This window comes from Rhamphochromis longiceps, linkage group LG1, assembly GCF_057381845.1.
Source record: "Rhamphochromis longiceps isolate RC_006_pf linkage group LG1, R_longiceps_female_GT1.1, whole genome shotgun sequence".
In the NCBI taxonomy this organism is placed as follows: Eukaryota; Metazoa; Chordata; class Actinopteri; order Cichliformes; family Cichlidae; genus Rhamphochromis; species Rhamphochromis longiceps.
In genome coordinates this window covers 8,615,115-8,634,506 of record NC_140557.1, presented here as the reverse complement: position 1 = coordinate 8,634,506, position 19,392 = coordinate 8,615,115, and the positions used below count along the sequence as shown (strand labels likewise).

Below are 19,392 nucleotides of genomic sequence, written 5' to 3'. Positions count from 1 at the left end.
AACACGTTGACATCATCATCGGAGCTGTTTCTGAACATGCCCCAGTCTGCGTCATCGAGTGCGTCCTGTAACGCGGCCACCGATTGATCCGTCCAGCGCGCGACCTTCCTCTGAACCGGAACTTCCTGTTTCAGCCTTTGTTTGTATTTTGGGATGAGGAAGATGGCGGCGTGATCAGATTTGCCAAAAGGAGGGCGGGATTGTGCCTTGTAGCCGTCCTTGACTGTAGTGTAGCAGTGGTCCAGTGTCCTTTCACCTCTGGTGGGGCAGGAGATGTGTTGATAAAAGTTCGGCGCTGCGCGTTTGAGGTTGGCGCTATTAAAGTCCCCCGTCACAATAAGCGCAGCGTCCCGGTGTTGTGTCTGGTGCTGTGTGAGTGCCTCATGCAGCTCGCATAAGGCGGTGACCGTGTCCGCTTGTGGTGGAATATAAACGGCACTTATAATGACTGATGTAAATTCCCGAGGTAGATAAAAAAACCGTAGCTTGCCTCCACCAGTGTATGAATGTGAGAGTGAATGAATAGTGGCATTGTAAAGCGCTTTGGGTGCCTTGAAAAGCGCTATATAAATCCAATCCATCATCATTATTATTATTATTAATAATAATAAATACAAATTCACTTTAAACTGCGGTGTGTTTTGGCCCAGTAGTCGATGACTGCAAAACACTTCATTTTTCTACTTTTTCCACTGTAAGTCGTGAAGCATGTGAAACCTGTACTAAATGATTATGAAACGTGAATGAAGCAGTGGAGAATGGGAAAACAAACTATGTCTCTACATGGCTTTGCTATGGTGTCAACAGCCACAAAAGTGTTGGTGTGCTTGACCATGTGATGATAAAAGATTAAGTGTTGAATGAAAATTTTTAAAAGAAGCAGGAAGACTGATAGTTATCAATTTTCTCCGATTTGCTAAATTTGTTTAATCATTTTTTAGTACCTCTGTTGTATCCATGGAACATAAGGTTTTTAGCTGTCAGCGCACAGCATTGTTATGGATGGAGTGTTTTCAGATGTTGCTTCTAATTTCGATTTAACCTTTTGGTATAAAGGTCACGCGTAATGAATAGTTCCTGGGGGTTTTATTCCTGATCCAAACAAGCTTAAAAACAAGGACCTGAAAAGCACAGAAGAAATTATCTAGGTTTTATATCCATTCATTCATCCTTTCATCCATCGATTATCTTAGCCCCTTATCAAATTCAGGATGGGGGCTAGATTTTCTATTTTCTGCCATATTCACTTTTTACATGTTTTTATAGTTTTTTTTATTTATTGTTTTTGGTAAATAATAAACACTCAAACTATGCGTGAATATGGATAGAACATTTGTGGCCATAACTGTACAAATAGATAAATTACACAATTATTGAAACTATTATGTGTGTTAGATTATTAACTATCAAAGGTTTCAGTACAACTTAGTGCTGAACAGTTCATACACAATGTACAATGTTTGTTAGTGTTTATGGCTGATCTGTTCCCTGACTGGCCCTTGTTCCAACAATAAGTTGCACCTTTGTCTTTTGTGTTTTTCTTTCGATACCCCTCTGCTCCACCTTTTCTTTTTTTTACATTTCTATAACACCAGGAGTCTATTCTTCAGGAAAAGTGGGTATCTTGCATACATAAAGGATAGGTGAGCAAAAGAGAGCAGGCAAATTGATAGTCACATATGATGCATGGATTCTGAGAGCTCCCTCAGCTCTCCTTTAGCTTTATTATAATATTGCTATTCAAGCCTTTTGCTTTCGAGACATGCTCTGGATTCTGAAATAGCTGGAATATTGATGTTATGTCAAATCAGGATACAGCCACATTCATCGGTTTAACAATTTTTTTTTTTTTTGGACAAGTCTGCCTGTGTCTGGTAATTTAAACACGCAATTGTATTTTGCATTCTCTGATGTTCATGGATCAAAGCTGGTGCAGGTCTTTCTGACAACATTAATGAAAAGGTTGTTTTTACCTTTCTGGCTTTGCACCATTCCAAGAGACAAACTCTTGAGTTGAAAAATAAAGCCAACAGAAATGCCCCAAAGTGTTTTTCCTCTAGTGCCAACTTGAGTTAGATTTGTCTCTTTATTAATTTATTGTAATTTTGCCTCTACAGCAGATTTTAAATCAAACAACCAGGCTCCGATTAAAGTGTAGTGTTTCAGCCTTCCCTAATGGGTTCTAACAAATTACAAAGAATTACTGTTTATTAAAGTCTGAAATCAAGTGACAAAAGTATATATATTTTAAAAAACAAAACATTGTCACATTGTCCAGAAACTTATAGGCTTAACTGTAGATGCCAGTTATCTGTGAATTAAATGATGCCAGATAAATCTATCATCACTAAACATTCAGACCTTTCTAAACTATAGACGCAATGTGTATTTTATTTATTGTCTATAAAAGTTAAATTTTCAGAGCAGGTCAAACTGGAAGCATGTGAAATATTAACTTTATTTTCTGAAACTAAGAATTGGAGAAGAGACACAAACTGCTGCATCAGATGGTGAATTTTCAAAAATCCAATAAAAAATGTATATGCAATGAGTGTGACCCCTCAAAACATTTTTTTAAAAACATTTAAAAGTAAGGTTGAAGAGTTTATGGAATTTTAGCATTTCACAAAAAGGAAGCATGAAATTTCACATTGTCATTCTCTATCATTTTTGACACCTCACATCTATCTTTGGAACACTTCAGGGGTTCATAGAGAGTATAGGAGATGTAGCTACTGTAATAACTATCACTGGTTTTGGACTCTGCATTGTGAAGTGTCAGGACACCTGTCAATCAATGTGGCCCTGCCCCTAACTCAATTATCAAGGTGGATGAGTTATAAAATTGAAGACAAAAACTATCCATAGAGCACCAACTATTTCTAAACCAGGATTTAAATCTTTCTAATGCTGTAAAGTTGCATCTAGCTTCTAGTCCCACTCAGAGAAACTGCAGTTTTTAACACTCCCACATTGGCTTCAATTTTAAGATGCATTTTCCCCCTTGGGGTAATCCTAATTCGAAATCTATAAAGAACTTGAAAATACAGCAGTAAAATGCAGCCTTTTTGCAAATAACAGAAGAAATTAATGCTGCAGAAAATCGTTAGCTCAGCGGTGAAATAAACATTTTAATTTAAGTTTACTATTTTAACACTGAGTGTGCTCTCGCTGCTGTGTATTTCTAATTTGAGAACCGCAGAGCTCTGAAATGAGATTCATTTAAATATTAAAGGTTGCTGTCCCAGAGCCTAATAAAGAAAATGTGAAAATTGCTTTAGACTGTCAGCAAATCAAAGGGGAATTAATTTTATTGACTGAATCCTTGGTGATAAATAACCTGATCGATTTTCTATTGGTGTCTTTGCACATTGTTTTTTTTTTTTTTTTGGGGGGGGGGGGGGGGGGGGGTGTCAGGAAAATAAAGTAACCTGTTTTTGGTAATTCAGTTATACACTTTTTACTCAAAAATGTATTTTCCTGATTTCTAGGCTATTACCATGAAGGGTGGTTGGGTTACTATTTACTACATTGTTGTGTCTACCTTGCTTATTAATGGAGGTGTCACTGTTCTCACAGACGTCCAAACTCATTCAACCCAGAATTACACCTAAACCTGCCAGCCATGAAATTCTATGAGAACATATATTATCCTTTTGAATCAGATATCAGGCAAGATCCAGTCAGACACCAAGATTTATATTTACAACCTCACCTACCTGCTTGTTGATGGGTCCATATCTTGTGTTTTCACTCTTCATGAAGGAAGGTCAGACTGAGTATCATCTTGCTCTACTGAACAAATCCTGTGGATTACCTCCAGCTACAACTAAAAACATGCTAGAGCTTCTATCTTTGCTGAGCAGAGTAATTACTCTGGATATAATAGTTATAATATTGATTGTGGAATGAAATAATAACATCACATAACATCTATACCAGTCAGCCAAAAGATTAATATCACTGCCAGGCGCAGTGAATAGCAGCGATCACTTCTTTACAGTGCAGTTTCTGCTGGGAAATCTTGAATTCTGGTATTCTTGTGGATGTTACCTTGACATAAACTAACCACTTAAAAAATGTTGTAGACTAACTCCAAGAACTCCCAAGTGGCATCTACATGCCCAGCAGTGCTTGAGGAAAACAATAAAGAGCCCGGGGCACTGATGATGCAAACTCCCTGGATCCCAATCCGATCAAGCATCCGTGTTATGCACCAAAACAAGCCCAATCCTTGGAGGCCCAGGCCCACAACTCAAAGGACCCAAAGGATCCACTGGCAACATCCTGGTGCCAGAGAGATATGTCACTCTCAGAGGTCCCCTGTCCATGCCTCAGTGGGTCAGAGCTGTTTAGTTGACCTCAAGGGAGATCTACACAAGATCAGGCAGGTGGTTTTAATCCATCTACTAGATTAGCAGATTGGATCATCAGGACATTTACCAGTGACCAGGTAAGTCAGACATTAGCTGAGAAGATAAGAATTAAAATCCATTCAGAAGTCAAGGAGGTTCACAAACAGTTCAATTCAGAACAAATTAATTCATTTCACTGAAATCTGACAAACTCTAGAAGGACTAGCAGTTCTTGTGAATTTTGGAGGGACAAACAGATGGATGACTGGCCGTTGCAGAACCTCATCAGTCCTTTGGCAGGATGACCAAAAAAACAAAACAACCAGAAAAAAATATTCTATTGACATCCAGAGATATAATTACAATGAATTCTTTTTGGACACAAGAGTCAGGTAAAGAGCATCAGATGTCTGTGTTTTCTCAGACTTATCTGCTGGCTGGTTATTGTCATGTCGATGATAACTGCGCCACTCAGAGGTTATTTTATTAGAGTGCACAACGATCTCACCTATTCAAAGTCAGGGTTTGAAAATTTCCTTATGACTCATAATCACCATACTATACTCTGAAACAAAATTGTAGGCCAGCCTGCACACTTTGCATTTTGTTTTGACCAGAAATATTTTGGAATATTAAAGGTTCATTTTTATTTTCACTTGACATACAGTGTAAAGAAAAAAGCATTTTATATTTCTTATATTATGCAATAAATACAAGAAATGTCTGTCATGATCTTTAAAGCCCAGCTGTTCTAGTGTGACCTTCTTTTCTGTGCCATTACTGAACCTTAATGTTAATATCTTAATAACTTAAGACATATCTTAAAGGATATCAGTGCCTTAATAAGCCTTTTTAACACTTGCGCCGCATCCTTGAACTTTTCTAGACATTACCCTACATTCCACCAGAGACATTATAAGAGAAAGAAATGGCACTCAAAGAATCCAAAGTTGAATTCTGTTGTGGTAGACAGATAACTTCCAGCTGAAGAAAGCTTTCCCCAACAATTATTTTTCCCAAAACATTATTTTGGGGAAACTGAGACAATATTTTAAGCAGTTTTTGTCAGATTTTACTGGTGAATATATACATCAGTTTTTATATCCTGGTGACTACTAAAATTAAAGTTAAACTTAGATAACTATGGCCTTATTAGTAGGGCTGCCAAGTGACTAGATCTGCTTCTAGCACACTGACGACTATCAAAAAAAAACAGGAAGCATGAGACAAAAGCAGACTTGACACAGAGACGTGGACATGACAGGTTTAACACCAAGCACATAACGTAAAACTGAACAGACTAAACCTTCTCTAGGGATAAGACACCAGGCATACGAGGGAGGCACAGAGACAAAGAAGACACTGAACAGAGGGAGCACAGAATCAAAACCTAAGAGCTAAACTCTTAATGGGAATAAAACAGAAACACCAGGTAACAAAAACAGCAATACTAGAGAATCAGAACAAAACCCATAATACAGAATAACACCAGAGCTTAAAACATTAGGTCTCCGACCCAGGACTATGAAGAGAATTTTGATTAAATTGTCTTTAACCTGCTAGCTCCGTACTACCTGTATGCTCTACCAGATTCTAAACTACATTTCCTTTGGTGAGAATGTGGTTGAAACAAGTCATCCTATCCTTTGATGGAGGACAACTTCAAAAATTCTCCCAATCTGATTGGCCCAACATTATCCAGAGTTCATGTTGGAAAACAGTAATAGTGTTTGTAAATATGAAAGTGGTCATTTCAATTGTACCTCTTTGTAACAAAAAAAATTATCTGTGGCACCAGATATAGTGTTTGTACTACAATCTTCTAGAAGTTGTGATTGTATGAATCATTAGTGTAAGTCCTGTTCCATGTGCATCTCTTCAATAAAACACGTTTTTTAAAATTTGAATGAATATTCATGAAAAGTCATAAACTTTGATTTATTGGTGAATATATTTTATGGAAGTATGTAAAACCTCAACAGGAGTACATAATGTAGAGATGACATGTGGACAGTGCTTTGGGGTTACCCAGCTAAGAAGCTAGTTTTTAAAAAGATGAAAGTATTTTACATTATAAAGTTCATATTTTCTGAACATAGGGAACAGATGCATTAACTCTACAAACACTTGACTGGTCAGAATTTGATAAGAAATAATGTTTGCTTGTAAAGCAGCCCTTCTTTGGGTATCTGGTTTCTCCAGTTCTCCCCCCGTCTCACTAAAGATTCCACCCTTTTGTAAGAATGTGTAATTATGGACTGATCTACACAGACTGTGTTAGTCATTACGCAAATATAAATTGCTGCATTGTTAGTAGATCGCTCTCAAACATTTTCACTCCCATTACCTCTTTTTTGTGATGTGGTGTGAGAACAAATGTAAACCACTGATTCCTGTAAACATTTGAACGCTCTTGATGGGGACACGATGACTTGTTTGCATGTTTGCATTCTTGTTCTGCAGTGACGTCAAAATACAAATAGAGGGAGCATCTGCCATGAGAACTCCTTTGATGGGATTAGTTAGTATGTTTAATTGGCATCAAATTGCATAAACATAATTATAATTTGTTTGCTGATCTTGTTTTTCTATTTATATTTAAGGATGCAGCAAACTCTTAGATGTACTGAGTATTGATGATTAACATAATTTCATATATAATTAAATTAAGCAAGCATTTTTACTTTTGTTTTATTTGTTGATTAATAATGATGTTACTGTTGTTTTCTTTGCACTAGTATTTGTTCTTTTGTTAACTGTATGTGCTAACAATTTTAAATCAACCCAATCTGACCCTAAACCCTTTTGGAAAAAAAGTCTGAGATGGTTGTTTTATTAAACGAAATGTAACCATTTGTACCATATTGCATTTTTAAGTATAATGTGATCCTTTGTTGTTTTTCTGTTATTATTTTTTTGTACTAGCTTCTTAGTAAACAACACTCTTATACACCCAGTCATTGTGGAATGGTAAGTAATTAAAATGTATTACTAAGAAAGCCCATTTGCGATAAGAGCAAAATGGTTTTTGCCTAAGAGGTTGATCAGTCGGATTCTTGCAAACCTTGGCAATTACAGGAGCCCGGTCAGGTAATTATGTGTCTGCCATCATAATAAGAAATAGGAGCTTCTCTTTTGGTTGTTGTTGTCCTTTTTCCCCCCTCTTAGAATAAGAACTACATAATGGACTCTGTGCTCACCTGGTTGTCCTTGGCATTATTGGACTCTCCAGATGAATTGATGTTTCCTGCCTGTGATGAGGAGAAATGCTTTTCAGGCACAGCTCATGTGGAGCAAGGCTTGACTGAACCCTCTGATCCCTCTTCCTGCAGGGTTTTTTTTTTTTTTGTTGTTGTTGGTAGGCTTTAATTAGTTAAATGTTTCTTATGAGTGCCTTGTACTAGTTGTGTGGTTTATTTGTGTAGAAATCTTGAATCACAAGTGAACACAGAAACAAATAAGAACAATATGGAATGATAGCAGTTGAAAAAAGCAAAGTTTTGATTTAAGCAAAAAATACTGGTACATTTTATAGTGGATTGAAATATTTCCAGCTCCCCACCAATCAATATGTATTTACTGGGATGCCAAGAACAACATGACAATATCTGTCTTTTCTGGCTATATCAGTGCATGCATGAATTAAAGCAGTCCTTATTTGACTTGACTTTCAACTAGTCCCGTTTTATACAACTTCAATGCAAATGAAGTTACCACACTTTCAATGAAGCATATTTTATGTAAATGCATCTACTGTATGTATGTATAGATAAGTTGATAGATAGATATATTACTAATACCATATTACTAATATTTTAACTACATTCAAATAAATAATAATTGCCGTGGTTATAGGTGTGGTACAGTATTATGTAATGTTTGGCCTGTAATGTCTGTGATAGATCAGGAACTGCCAAGAATACATGAAACAGAGAACTGGTCAGGGATTTGATCTAGATTCAGAAAATGGTTGTGGTCATGTTGGACTCATTAGCAGACATATAACAGACACAGGCTTATAACATTTAGTCAGAGGCTTGAAATAGAAAATAAAAAAAGGATGATAAGGTTAATTATTTCAGTTTGATTTGTTCATGTTTTTAATATTGCTATGTCAGAGCGGCTTTCCATCATGCTCACTTAATTGCATGATTACATGGAGGAACCATTAAACATCTTACACAGCTTGATCCACGAAGGTGTTTGATGGGCTTGACAGTGTGATGATTAAAGACTGTGTGCAGAATGAATTCTTAAAAAGCAGGGAGTCAGAAAAAGGGCAACAGAAGCTGATTAGTGTTTTCTCTTCTTTCTTTGCAATCTGTTACAGCACTACTGACACAACTCATAACCCTGCCTCTGTACAATGTAATGGTTTATCAGTTAGTTCATTGCCTGTTTTATTTCGGTTGACATCAGAAAGGTGTGCAATCAAATTAAAACTGACTGAAGTTATACTTACATTTTGCAGTGGAAGTATGTACATTATCTGTACATACCTGCTATCCCTATTTGTCTTACTGAATTATAAATAAAATGTCAGTATTTGCAGCATATTACATTTTAACTCCAAGTTGACGAGTTGTACCTTTTTAATTTACAAATTAATTCCAGCAATTGTAGCATATCAACTAGTCTCCAAGACTACAGCTCAATGTTAGAGCACCTTATACATACATTTTCTGTTTCACTGGGCACTCTTGTGAAAAAAAAAATACTTTTTAGCATAATGCAGAATATATTACAAGTCTCTTTGTTACTCCTACCTTTAGAGAGCACTGTGTTGTTGTTTCCAGGTGAGTTGTGGTCAAAACTAAATCTTTATCACTACAACACTATATTAACATCCTCCCTTTAACAGGGTACCTGGATGAAAAAGCATCAAGATGAAAAATTGTGAGACGGTGCTAATCATGCTCTGCCATTACTATTTAAGTCCATGCATATGTACATTCTAGGGATTAGTGGTCAATATTTGTAAATGATTTCCCTGTTTAGAATAATAGCTTGAAACATGAGATTGGAATACATTTGCTGCTTTAGATTATTCTCTCATTTTGAAGAAAAATAGTTTTATATTGTTATTTCTCTTTTTAATTTATTTATTCCCACTAGGGGCAATAATTTTCTATCATATGGCCATCAAGGCTCTCCCCACTGACAAGACAATTACAGGTGGAGATATGGTAGTACTTTTCAATGATTTTCAGCACTCCAGGCTTCCTGCTTTAAACTTAAACATGATAAAGATTCTCCTAAATGAGGAACTATTTTATTACTGCCAGACATTCCAACCAGCAGTCTTTTTAAAATACCCTTCAGCAAATCCCTTCAAGCGCTATTGTTACTGTTCTTGTGCTGTTAAGTCCCTTTGCCATCTATTTACATTTCTTGCCCTTAAAATAAAGTCTGCTTAATGACCTGATGTTTTGTGCCCAGCAGTCTGTTTGAGATTGTGGAGAGTACTACTGCTACCCCTCTGTTATCATCTGCTCCTTCCCAACCAACAGCAAGTTCAACCCTGACCTGAGGACCATCTAAGACCCCATCCTGAAATCCTTAGACACTGTAATCACTGCTGTCAGGTCATATTCTTATCGGTTTTACTAAGGACACTTCATTTAACAACCAGATTTAAGGAAATGTCATTAAAAGTGAATCTTTTGTCCTTCCCTAGAGGGGCCAAAATTAGTCTTTATAGTTCCAGGATTATATTTTCAGGATTTAAGTACAGTTAAATATGTATTATTTTGTATTCACAAAAGTTGGAGTGATCTGAAAAGTAACGTCTTTGCAAATTACAGTCCTAAGTAACATGTAAAGCTGCCTGTAGCATGGAGGACATGATCAAGGTCACCATACTGGGTCTGTATTCGTGCCTTGTGCCGTCCGACACTTGCTGGGGATGTGTATGATGTATGAGGTTACATGTGAACAGAATTCTTAAATTCTGAGATTGCCCACATCACAACAAGTAGTCAGTAGTTGTTTCTGTAGCATTCTCGAGACAGTAGAGAATGAAAACGTTTCTGTTCCTGGAATATTGATGCGACATCAATAATAAAGAGCCCAATGGTGCAGAAGTGAGAGGGGAACAAAAAGAGGCCAAGCTGCAAGGAACAAGTTGTCTGATTTCATGCTGTGTTGGAGGATTTGTACACAACACCTCCCATTTGACAAGTAAAGATAGAAAAACAGCTACTCCAGTGGAGCTGCATCAATGTTCACCAACATTTTATGAAAATTGTGAAACTAATAATATTATTTCACCTATTTTTAGGGGCATCAAGCATATTGAACTGGCACTGTTTTGATGGGCCACCTGGTGCAGGATCAGAGGGTTATCAGCATAGCAGAGCCTGGCATATACTTCAGACATCAACTACCTGCTGGATTAGGCCCCGCTAACCCTTCCCTGAACTGCTTCATCAGCAACCAAGTGCTGGCTCACTTCTGCAGCTTTGTAGGGGTTTGTGTACAGTTGTTCCTAAAACCCTTTATGAGCTATTCATACTTGTGTAATTCTCTGTCTGGCATGTTATCAAAGTGAAGGAGAGAAAAACACTTCAGACATTTCAGTCTGGGGGTCTGTCATTTTTCAATTAAATAAATTATCAAAACCCACAACCTGCATTTTCTTGTAAAGTATCCCTAAAGCAGCTTCCAAGCCGTTTTGCTGATGGCTAAACCGAAATGTCAGATATACAGAACTGTGTATAATTGAATCCATCACAGAAAGCACTGATCAATATCCTCTTTGTCATTCTGAAACTGAAATTAAATTTATTTGACAAAATGTCAGACACCATGCTAAGTAGGACACATCTGACATTAAATTGCAAGCTTGATTATTGAATTTCCAGGATGTCAGAGTCCAAGACAAGTTGATAGTTCAGAATTAATTTGCAACCATTACAACTGTAACTCAACCACTTCAAAGTTAAGTCAATATTAGCTTGGAAACAGTGAGTTCAAGTATTTTCTGTTGTTTAACAGCTTATATGACCTTCATTTTATATTTCTTTCATTTTAGAACAATCACACCAACAGTTGTTACCTTCTCGCCAGGTTCTTGCCCATTCCAGCTTTGTGCAGATCTGCAATGCCCTTTGACAGCTTTTTGGTGTTGCCCACAATGATGGAGAGGTTAGAATGTTAGAGGTTAGAACTAATTCAACAGAATCAGAAAACTTTATTAATCCTCTAGGAAATTATTGTCTATGTATTTACAGTTGTGTTTTATATACATAACGAGTTGGCAGGTCCACGGGAGCCAGACTTCTGGCTGGGTTGTAGGGCATCCCACAGTTATACATGTTATAATGTTTTGCTGATTTAAAAAGCAATATTCTGAAATATCCTGAAATCCAGCTGTGTGTACTGTTTCAACATTGGATGTTTCAGGTTGGTGGAAAACACAAGTATTAATATTAATTAAAATCATCTTTCTTGGGATACAGTTTTTATGATTCAATCAATGGATTCACTTATCTACTCATTCCCTCCCTGTTAGCACAAACACTGCTAAACACTAAGCTATCCCCCCTCAACACATTATTTCCCAGCATCTTTATTTAGGTTTCTGTCTACACAGTGAAGTTAACATAAGATTTAACACAGAAACCCAGACAAGTGGACTAAACCATCTGCTGAGCCATTATAGGAAGAGGAAATAGGTTTCCTTATATTGAGACTGGCATTCTGTTTAGGCCATCTCTTTTATGGTCCACATATTTCTCATTTTCTTTCTCCTATTTTCTTTCTCACACACTTTTTGACAATTATGACTGCTTTACCACTAATCATGTTGGTTGGCCCCATCTAATATTGTAGGATATTTACTTTATACTTTAAAGCCATTTGGGACATTTGGATCTTTTACTTGCCTATTAATATCCTTCAAAATGTGAATCAGCAGTACTGCAGTGACTGAACATGACTGCTAAGGAGCCACTGACGGGGCCTCTTGCAAATCCATCCTTTTGGTTTAAAAAAAACTGCATGAGAGCTGTACAATATGGATGAAAGTAAGTCACACTAATCCCCCAAGAGCTGTGTGCACAGCCAGTAGTCATCATCAGCTAGTCCACAGATGTCAGCTGCGAACTAGCTCAAAGGCAAAGTCTTTATGTTATCACCCAAATAATCTCATGACACTTTTGACTACACATGCTGTAAATTTAGTTCATCTCCTCACACGGATCCTTTATCCCCCCATACTATCACATGACCTCTTTTAAAAACAAGAATATGAAACTAAGCTCTTTCTGTAGTTTATTGCACTTTTATCAGTTGTGTTTGCATCTGTTGACAGGATCGTTCCTGAAGACCACTTCAACATGAAAAAGGCCATTTATGAGGTGGAGCGTGATGCAAGTCTGTGTTGGTTTTGGTCTTTACTGCAGGTCTGATGTGACCTTTTTTTCTGTGCAGTAATTGAACCTTGATGATATGACATGAGCCATGACATTTCTACAAAGGACAACAAGGGTGGCTGTGGCAGGAAGTAGAGGAGGTCATCAACATTTGGACAGGCTTCTCTAGCGCACATATTGATGTACCTTACTTGAATCCTAAATTAACCCCAAATTATGTATAGGTGTGTGAGTATGCATGATATATAGATAGCAGCTACAGGAAAATAGTCACGAAGACTCACAAAATACAATATGAATTTCAACTAAATTCTAGGTGAGTAGCCAGACCTTCCATCCATTTTAATCCATTTACTTCATTTCAATTACAAAAGTGAAATTTAAAAATTAATTGCTTTTAGCCAAATATATTTAGCACAGCATTTCATTTAAATTATACACAAAGCTGCAGCCTTTCAGCACTCAGGTGGCATTGCTGCCTGGAAAAGACCTTAAAACCATTTTGCTCCAATCCCAGTGAAATCTCAGATCACACGCTGCAATTCAGCCCTCATTTTTTCTAGTCGTATAGCCATATCTTTGTGCAATTTTAGCAGAACTGAACTGACAAATTCATAAAATGCCAACTCAAAACACTAAGCTACCAGCGCCTCCAGGACAACTTTTGCCAGAATAACGTACACACTTCTGCAGACAAACTCACAAGTTGAAAATAGTACCAACTATGCTGTCAAAGCTGGCAATAATATATCTTTGTTGAAAATGTTTCATGATTTTTTTTTTAATAAAGCTGTCAGTGTACGCTGAGCATTGCCTCGATTAACTTGTAACTACTTTCTATTCTTGAATTCTGTCATTTTTAACGAGTAAGAATCCAAATATTTGGTTTCCCATCAGAAACCTTCCTAATAGCTACTAAAACACGGAATACCTTAAATGAATCAAGATACTAGGATCCCATAAGGCTGCAAACTGTTTAAGTGGTATTGATTTGAACTTGACACAAGTGCTCAGAGCAGAGCAGTTAACACAATTGCCTTTGACCAATAAGCTGTAACATTAGAGCAATATATTTGCAATACTGTCTCACGAAATTTCAGTTATGACCTCTTCTGGAGCTGTGCAATAATAAACAGTAAATCAGTTAGTGCCTGAGGGCTTACTCATTGACTTTCTCAACTTTTTGAAAACTCTGCTCAGGCTCCTCAGGGTTTGTACTTTTTGAGTTCCTTGAAATGTTTTATGTTTACTCTAAAAAATCTTAACCACACATGAGATAAGGACTTCACTTGGCAGGCCACAGTTCTCCCCGAGCCCCACATTGCATCTGAATGTTAAAGTCTCGTGTGGCAGGGGCTTCACTCCAGGAGCAGGGAATCCACTTTGAGGTAAGGCAAATCAGGCTGACACTGGCGCCATCACATGGTGATGTTAGGAATGACATCGTAAAAAGTCTGTTGAAGCAACATACACTATAGCCTTCATCAACAGGATGAGGATATTATGCTAAATATTTTTTAACAAAGCATTTGAGTCCAGGGCACAGCTTTCTGATAAGACATTTAAGGCCGTTCATACATACTATTAATAAGTAATAAATCATTTCCTAATGTTTTCAGAAGTGTAACTTTATTATCTTTATGAGAGTAAATGAATGGACTGTTTAATCACGTGTGTAATAAGACAAATCCTGAAAAAACAGAGACTAATATCACTTAAAATGGGGCACTTTATGCTCTATAATAGTACAGCTCAAAGACAAAATTATATTCAATGTAAAAAAATTCTTTGCAAACATTTATTGCTTTAGGTTTGGAAGATTTTTATTAATTTTATGTTGAAATTCACTTAATTCAGATGTAGTGTTTTGATAGAAACATGCCTTTTTGATTGTACTGAGTGATGATACTGCTATTAAATCCACTAATGAATGGGGTTGTGCTTCTAAGTTTCTAATAATCCCTTAGCAGTGAGAATTTTGTTGTTGTACTGAACATATTAAAAAGCTCACTACAAAAACAAGGAGGATTTTCCATTGTAATAATGTTGGCATCAATAGGTTACAACTGAACTATAATGTAACAGTAAATTGTTTAACAACTAATAGCAAATACACCACCTTATAAACTCATTATAGACTGTGATTTGTTCAAATCTAGTATTATGATTGCATTTTCCCCCTACAAAAGAAGAAGCATGTGAAGGCTAGACAAACAGAGTATTAAAATTGATAATAAGCGGTGTATTTTACCAATGGAAACTAATGAGAAGACAATAAAACACCACATGTTGCTGTCAAGAGCCATAAAAGTGTTTGATGTGCCTGACCGTGTGATGATAAAAGATTGAGTAGTGAATTAATTTTTAAAAAGAATGGAGGCGGAAGAGGACAGTATAAATCCTTTATAAAAAAAAAGAAATGTATTCTCTGATCTCTCCTTTGATAAATTATTATTATTTATTTTTAGCTTTTTTTCTACCTTTCAGCTTGTCAGAAAGCTGGAACACTACTGGAGGGATTTGTCGTAATCAAATATCTGTGGGACATAAGGTTTTTAACTGTCAGCACACAGCATTGTCATGGAAGAAGTGTTTTCAGATGTTGCTTCTAGTCATAGTTTGGTCTTAGAATGAAGGCCACAAGTAATGAATATTTCTTGGAGTGTTTTTCTCGGTCATGGAGAGCTTAAAAAACAGAGGCATAGTTGTTGGATTCTTTTTTCTTTTCTTTTTTTTACTAAAATCTAAGAAAGACTTAAACACTTAAAGGACTGCAATCCATATGATTATGGACTGAAATACTTTATTTAATTGTTTTAATCCCAGAACACATTGTCACTTAGTGATGTGGAAAATTATTCAGATATTTATTCAGATTTCAGACAAATGCTGACTCGACCTCAGTAATGAAATGATCTGGGCAGGGCTACTGTGACCTTGCAGAACACATTTTTACTGGGAACTCAAGTATTAACACGCCAGTTATAGCAAAATTTCACACAGTTTCATGTGCCAGTTAAACTGTTCAAAAGAAAAGTTGTCTTGCATCAACGTGGCATATTTGTGTCCAAACAAACAAAACATCATTTTTTAACTGCTTATTAGCTAAAAATTGATTTGAAAGAGTCCTGCAAATCACATTTTCTTAATAAATGCCACTCTTTTTTAGAGGCATACAATTCTAAAAATGCAATATGCAACTTAATGGAAATCATAACTTTTGTTTAAAAAAATAATTTGGACAATATTTTGATTTACAACAAAACTGTAGTTAAATTAAATAGTTAATTATAACTACTACTGTGCCATTTACAGTTAATATCTGTGTGTATGTGTATTAAATATCTGTAAATTTATATGTTAATGGAGTTATACAACCAAATACATGTAACAAATTGTAAGAAAGGATTTATGATAGGGTGGGGCATGAACAAAAAGAAAAAGTGGGTATTATTTACTGAAGGAGCCGGGATTAAAAGAAAGTATAAATAAAAAATAAGTATTATATTTTCTATATATATTGTTGTATTATTTTAAAATGTTCAAAATAAAGTCATACACTATATTACAGTAATGTACAGTCTGGTAAAATTGTATTACGTATTTGTTTGTCTTATCAAATTTTTATACCTGAGGTCATTATTATCTTGTCAACTGTATTTGTCAGCAGCTCCCCTATGATACTATGCACTGGTTAAGCAAAGATTTAATCCCTGCATCATGGTCTATATATGAAATAATTTAATTTTAGTTTTTTTTTCCAAAGAAGTTAAATGGGTTTCTGCCCTTTATTTAAGAAGTTTGTAGTCTGACCGTACAAGAGTACTTCATGCATACACAGACTGGGTAAAGGTTGCACTTGGTTAAGAATTCACCCGGAAGAGATTGTGGAGACCATTATTCTGTATGGCAGTTTGGAGGATATAATGAAGTTTCACCGTGGGCTCTGTATTCATGCCTCATAGTCTAAGACACCTACTGACCGCCAATGTGCAAGGCGTAGGAGGTTACCCTGAGGTTAGAACAGAACACAGTTCTATGGTTGTCTGCATCACAACATGTAGTCAGTAAATATTCCTCTAATAGCCAATGTTTCAAGACAGTAGAGGATGAAAGCACTTTTCTGTTCCTGGAATTTTGATGTGTCATCAATAATAGAGAAAAGATTGGTGCAGAAGTGAGAGGGCAATAAAAAGGGGTCAAGCTGCAGGAAGAAGTTCATGATGAGGGCAGGAGTGAGGGGAAGATTAGATGTTGTTTGAGCTCTGAATACAGATGGTTTCATTCTGTGGTGATTTTTGCACACTTCCACAATTTCGACAGCTAAATACAGAAACGCTGTCGCTCCACTGGAGTTACTGAATGCGTACTAGCAGAAGAAAAATGCTGTGAACCAGGGCTAAGTCAGTGGATATATTAATGGCTCATATTGTGAGCAATAATTTGCTTCACTAATTTTATTTACAGTAATACAATAAATACAGATTAGATGGCAGAGTGAAATGTCATTAGTTTAAACCTGTTAATCTTTTCAATCGACCAGAAACAAAACAAAAACACTTTTGCAAGTTCAATGCTTATGCTTAAGCTCAATGTTTTAAAGTGTTAATATCTTCATAGGAAAGACTATAAGTAATTAGTGCATTGCTCCTTCTCCATCACTCCAGGATCTACCACAATTTCTGTGCTGTGCTGATTATATTTGTTGGGAGTGCTGAGCTCAGGGTCTACATGCCAAACTCTAACTGCTGCAAAAAAAGAATGCACAATGTGATGTGAAACTGATTCACAAGGAAAAGCTGCTGAAAAGTCTACTGCCTATTAGAGAAAATTTCCTCAAGAAAATTAACATCGGAACAGCTGGGATCTAAAATAAAGCAAATACAGATGTTTTATTAGTTGCAGTCATATATTGAATACTTAATTCAGTTGTTTCATGATTGAATTAAGATTTAAAAGAAATCATGCCATCATGTTGACACTTCAAAATAGTTATTTCTCTGATAGAGGAAAATATCTGCAAAATATCTGGATACAGTACTTATGAATCAGAGGTAAGTTAATCTTTCTTGGAGGGAAACAATAATAGCATTTACAACAAGAGCCGAGCATTTCAGAGGTACTGTGTGCACTTTTGTACAAAACTGAAAATGGCTGTTTTATGGTAGAAAAAGATTGGTCACTAATAAGGATTTACTATAAATGCAAACCAGATGTATGTATCACCATATCAAGAACTGTAAAACATTGAAATGATTTCTCTTTAGAGTCAAATGTAAATAATATATTATAGATAATTCAGTATATTTTTTTCATAGGAATTACACAGTGTGGAATGATCATATCCCACTAGAAATAAAGAAATATGTACAGTTAGTTTCAACTCTCCAAAAATGCAAAAGTTTTCTGATTATCTGCTTCTGTCATCCAGCAGGCTGTGAAATGCCTACACCGAGTTCAAAGTTGTGACTAGTTTAAAGGCAACAAAAGTTTTATCACCACAGCTAAAAAGAGGCCACGGGTGGTTCATGTAACAACAGGGAACCACACAAATAAATAAAGAGGGAGATTTTTCTTTCTCTTCAGTTACTGGCAGAGTGTTGGGCTGTCCAAGAAGCCTGAAAACCATTTTTTTTTATCATTCACATTGTCATACATACATTTATACATACATATTACATAGGCTGCTTTTGGACCTCGTAGCTGTGTAGGGAGAAAAAGACATGGTTTGCCAGAAAACAGTCAAATATATGCAATTGGCAGCAGGGAAGGTGCACAGTATTTGTTTTTCAGGAAAAGGTGGTGATCTGCTACTGTCGGCAGTTTGGTGAGGTTACATATCTTTGGTCAGCAGTGGATGCGAAATAACTGACAACATGTGCGATTACATTAACTGCCATAAATCTGAGTTCTGCTGTGTAACCATATATGGTCCATGTTACACAGTCAGCTCGTGCTCTCCTCTTCATAAGTAATCCACAAGCGTCATTGTCGGTAAACAGTACCTGCAAACTGTTCCCACTGAAGCAAAGAAGAGGGATTCTTTGAATAAGACACAGATCAAATCCTTTAAGTGTTTTAGATTCTCCACTTTGATACTGATGCCTCTCACCACAGCTGACATCTGCAGTGAGTGGATTCTTGGCACACACCATTTTTCCCTCATAACAGCTGTCTTCAAATAAACCAACAAAAATGTCCCTTCTTCACTTTCCACAGTTGGCAAAAACAACAAGTGCCTATTTTAGGCAAGGTCCAGCCAGTCTATTCTTCCCAGCTGCCACAGGACCAGAGGGCCTCCAGGAGGTACTGACTCTGGACCACCATGGAGCGGAGTGACCCTGGTAGAGAGCGCTAGCTTTGTCGGCGATAGGTCGACTGTTTGTGGGCCACCCGGGAACATGAAGCACAGCATGTTGTCTTGTAGTAATCATACACGCAGAGGCGAGCCTGGACCACCACATTGCAGTTGAAGTATTTGTCTCTGCAGTTCTCATCTGAATACAAAATAAGAGTTGATAATATAATTCAATAAAGATATGGCAGTGGAGCCACAGAGTTTCAGGGAAACTGGGAGGACATTCCCTTTATTATGCTCACAATGTGTTGATGCTAAAAATCATCAATAAATATTCATTCAGGTCAATCGTATAAAACATTGA

General features: G+C 36.5%; 1 protein-coding gene and 1 pseudogene across 3 annotated transcripts in view; one reads left to right on the top strand and one right to left on the bottom strand.

Moving 5' to 3' along the window:
* Positions 1–19,069, top strand: part of LOC146678243 (xaa-Pro dipeptidase-like) — a 38,822-nt pseudogene extending 19,753 nt beyond the window's left edge.
* thsd4 (thrombospondin type 1 domain containing 4) overlaps positions 16,274–19,392 on the bottom strand; it is a 49,036-nt gene continuing 45,917 nt past the window's right edge. Inside the window, exon 12 of one of the 3 annotated variants that reach the window (XM_085422616.1) lies at positions 16,274–19,227. In XM_085422616.1, coding sequence (XP_085278742.1) covers positions 19,085–19,227 — 143 coding nt within the window. In that variant the 3' untranslated portion in view covers positions 16,274–19,084. The remainder of the gene's footprint in view (positions 19,228–19,392) is intronic. The other 2 variants (XM_085422532.1, XM_085422448.1) reach the window with 2 other exon arrangements.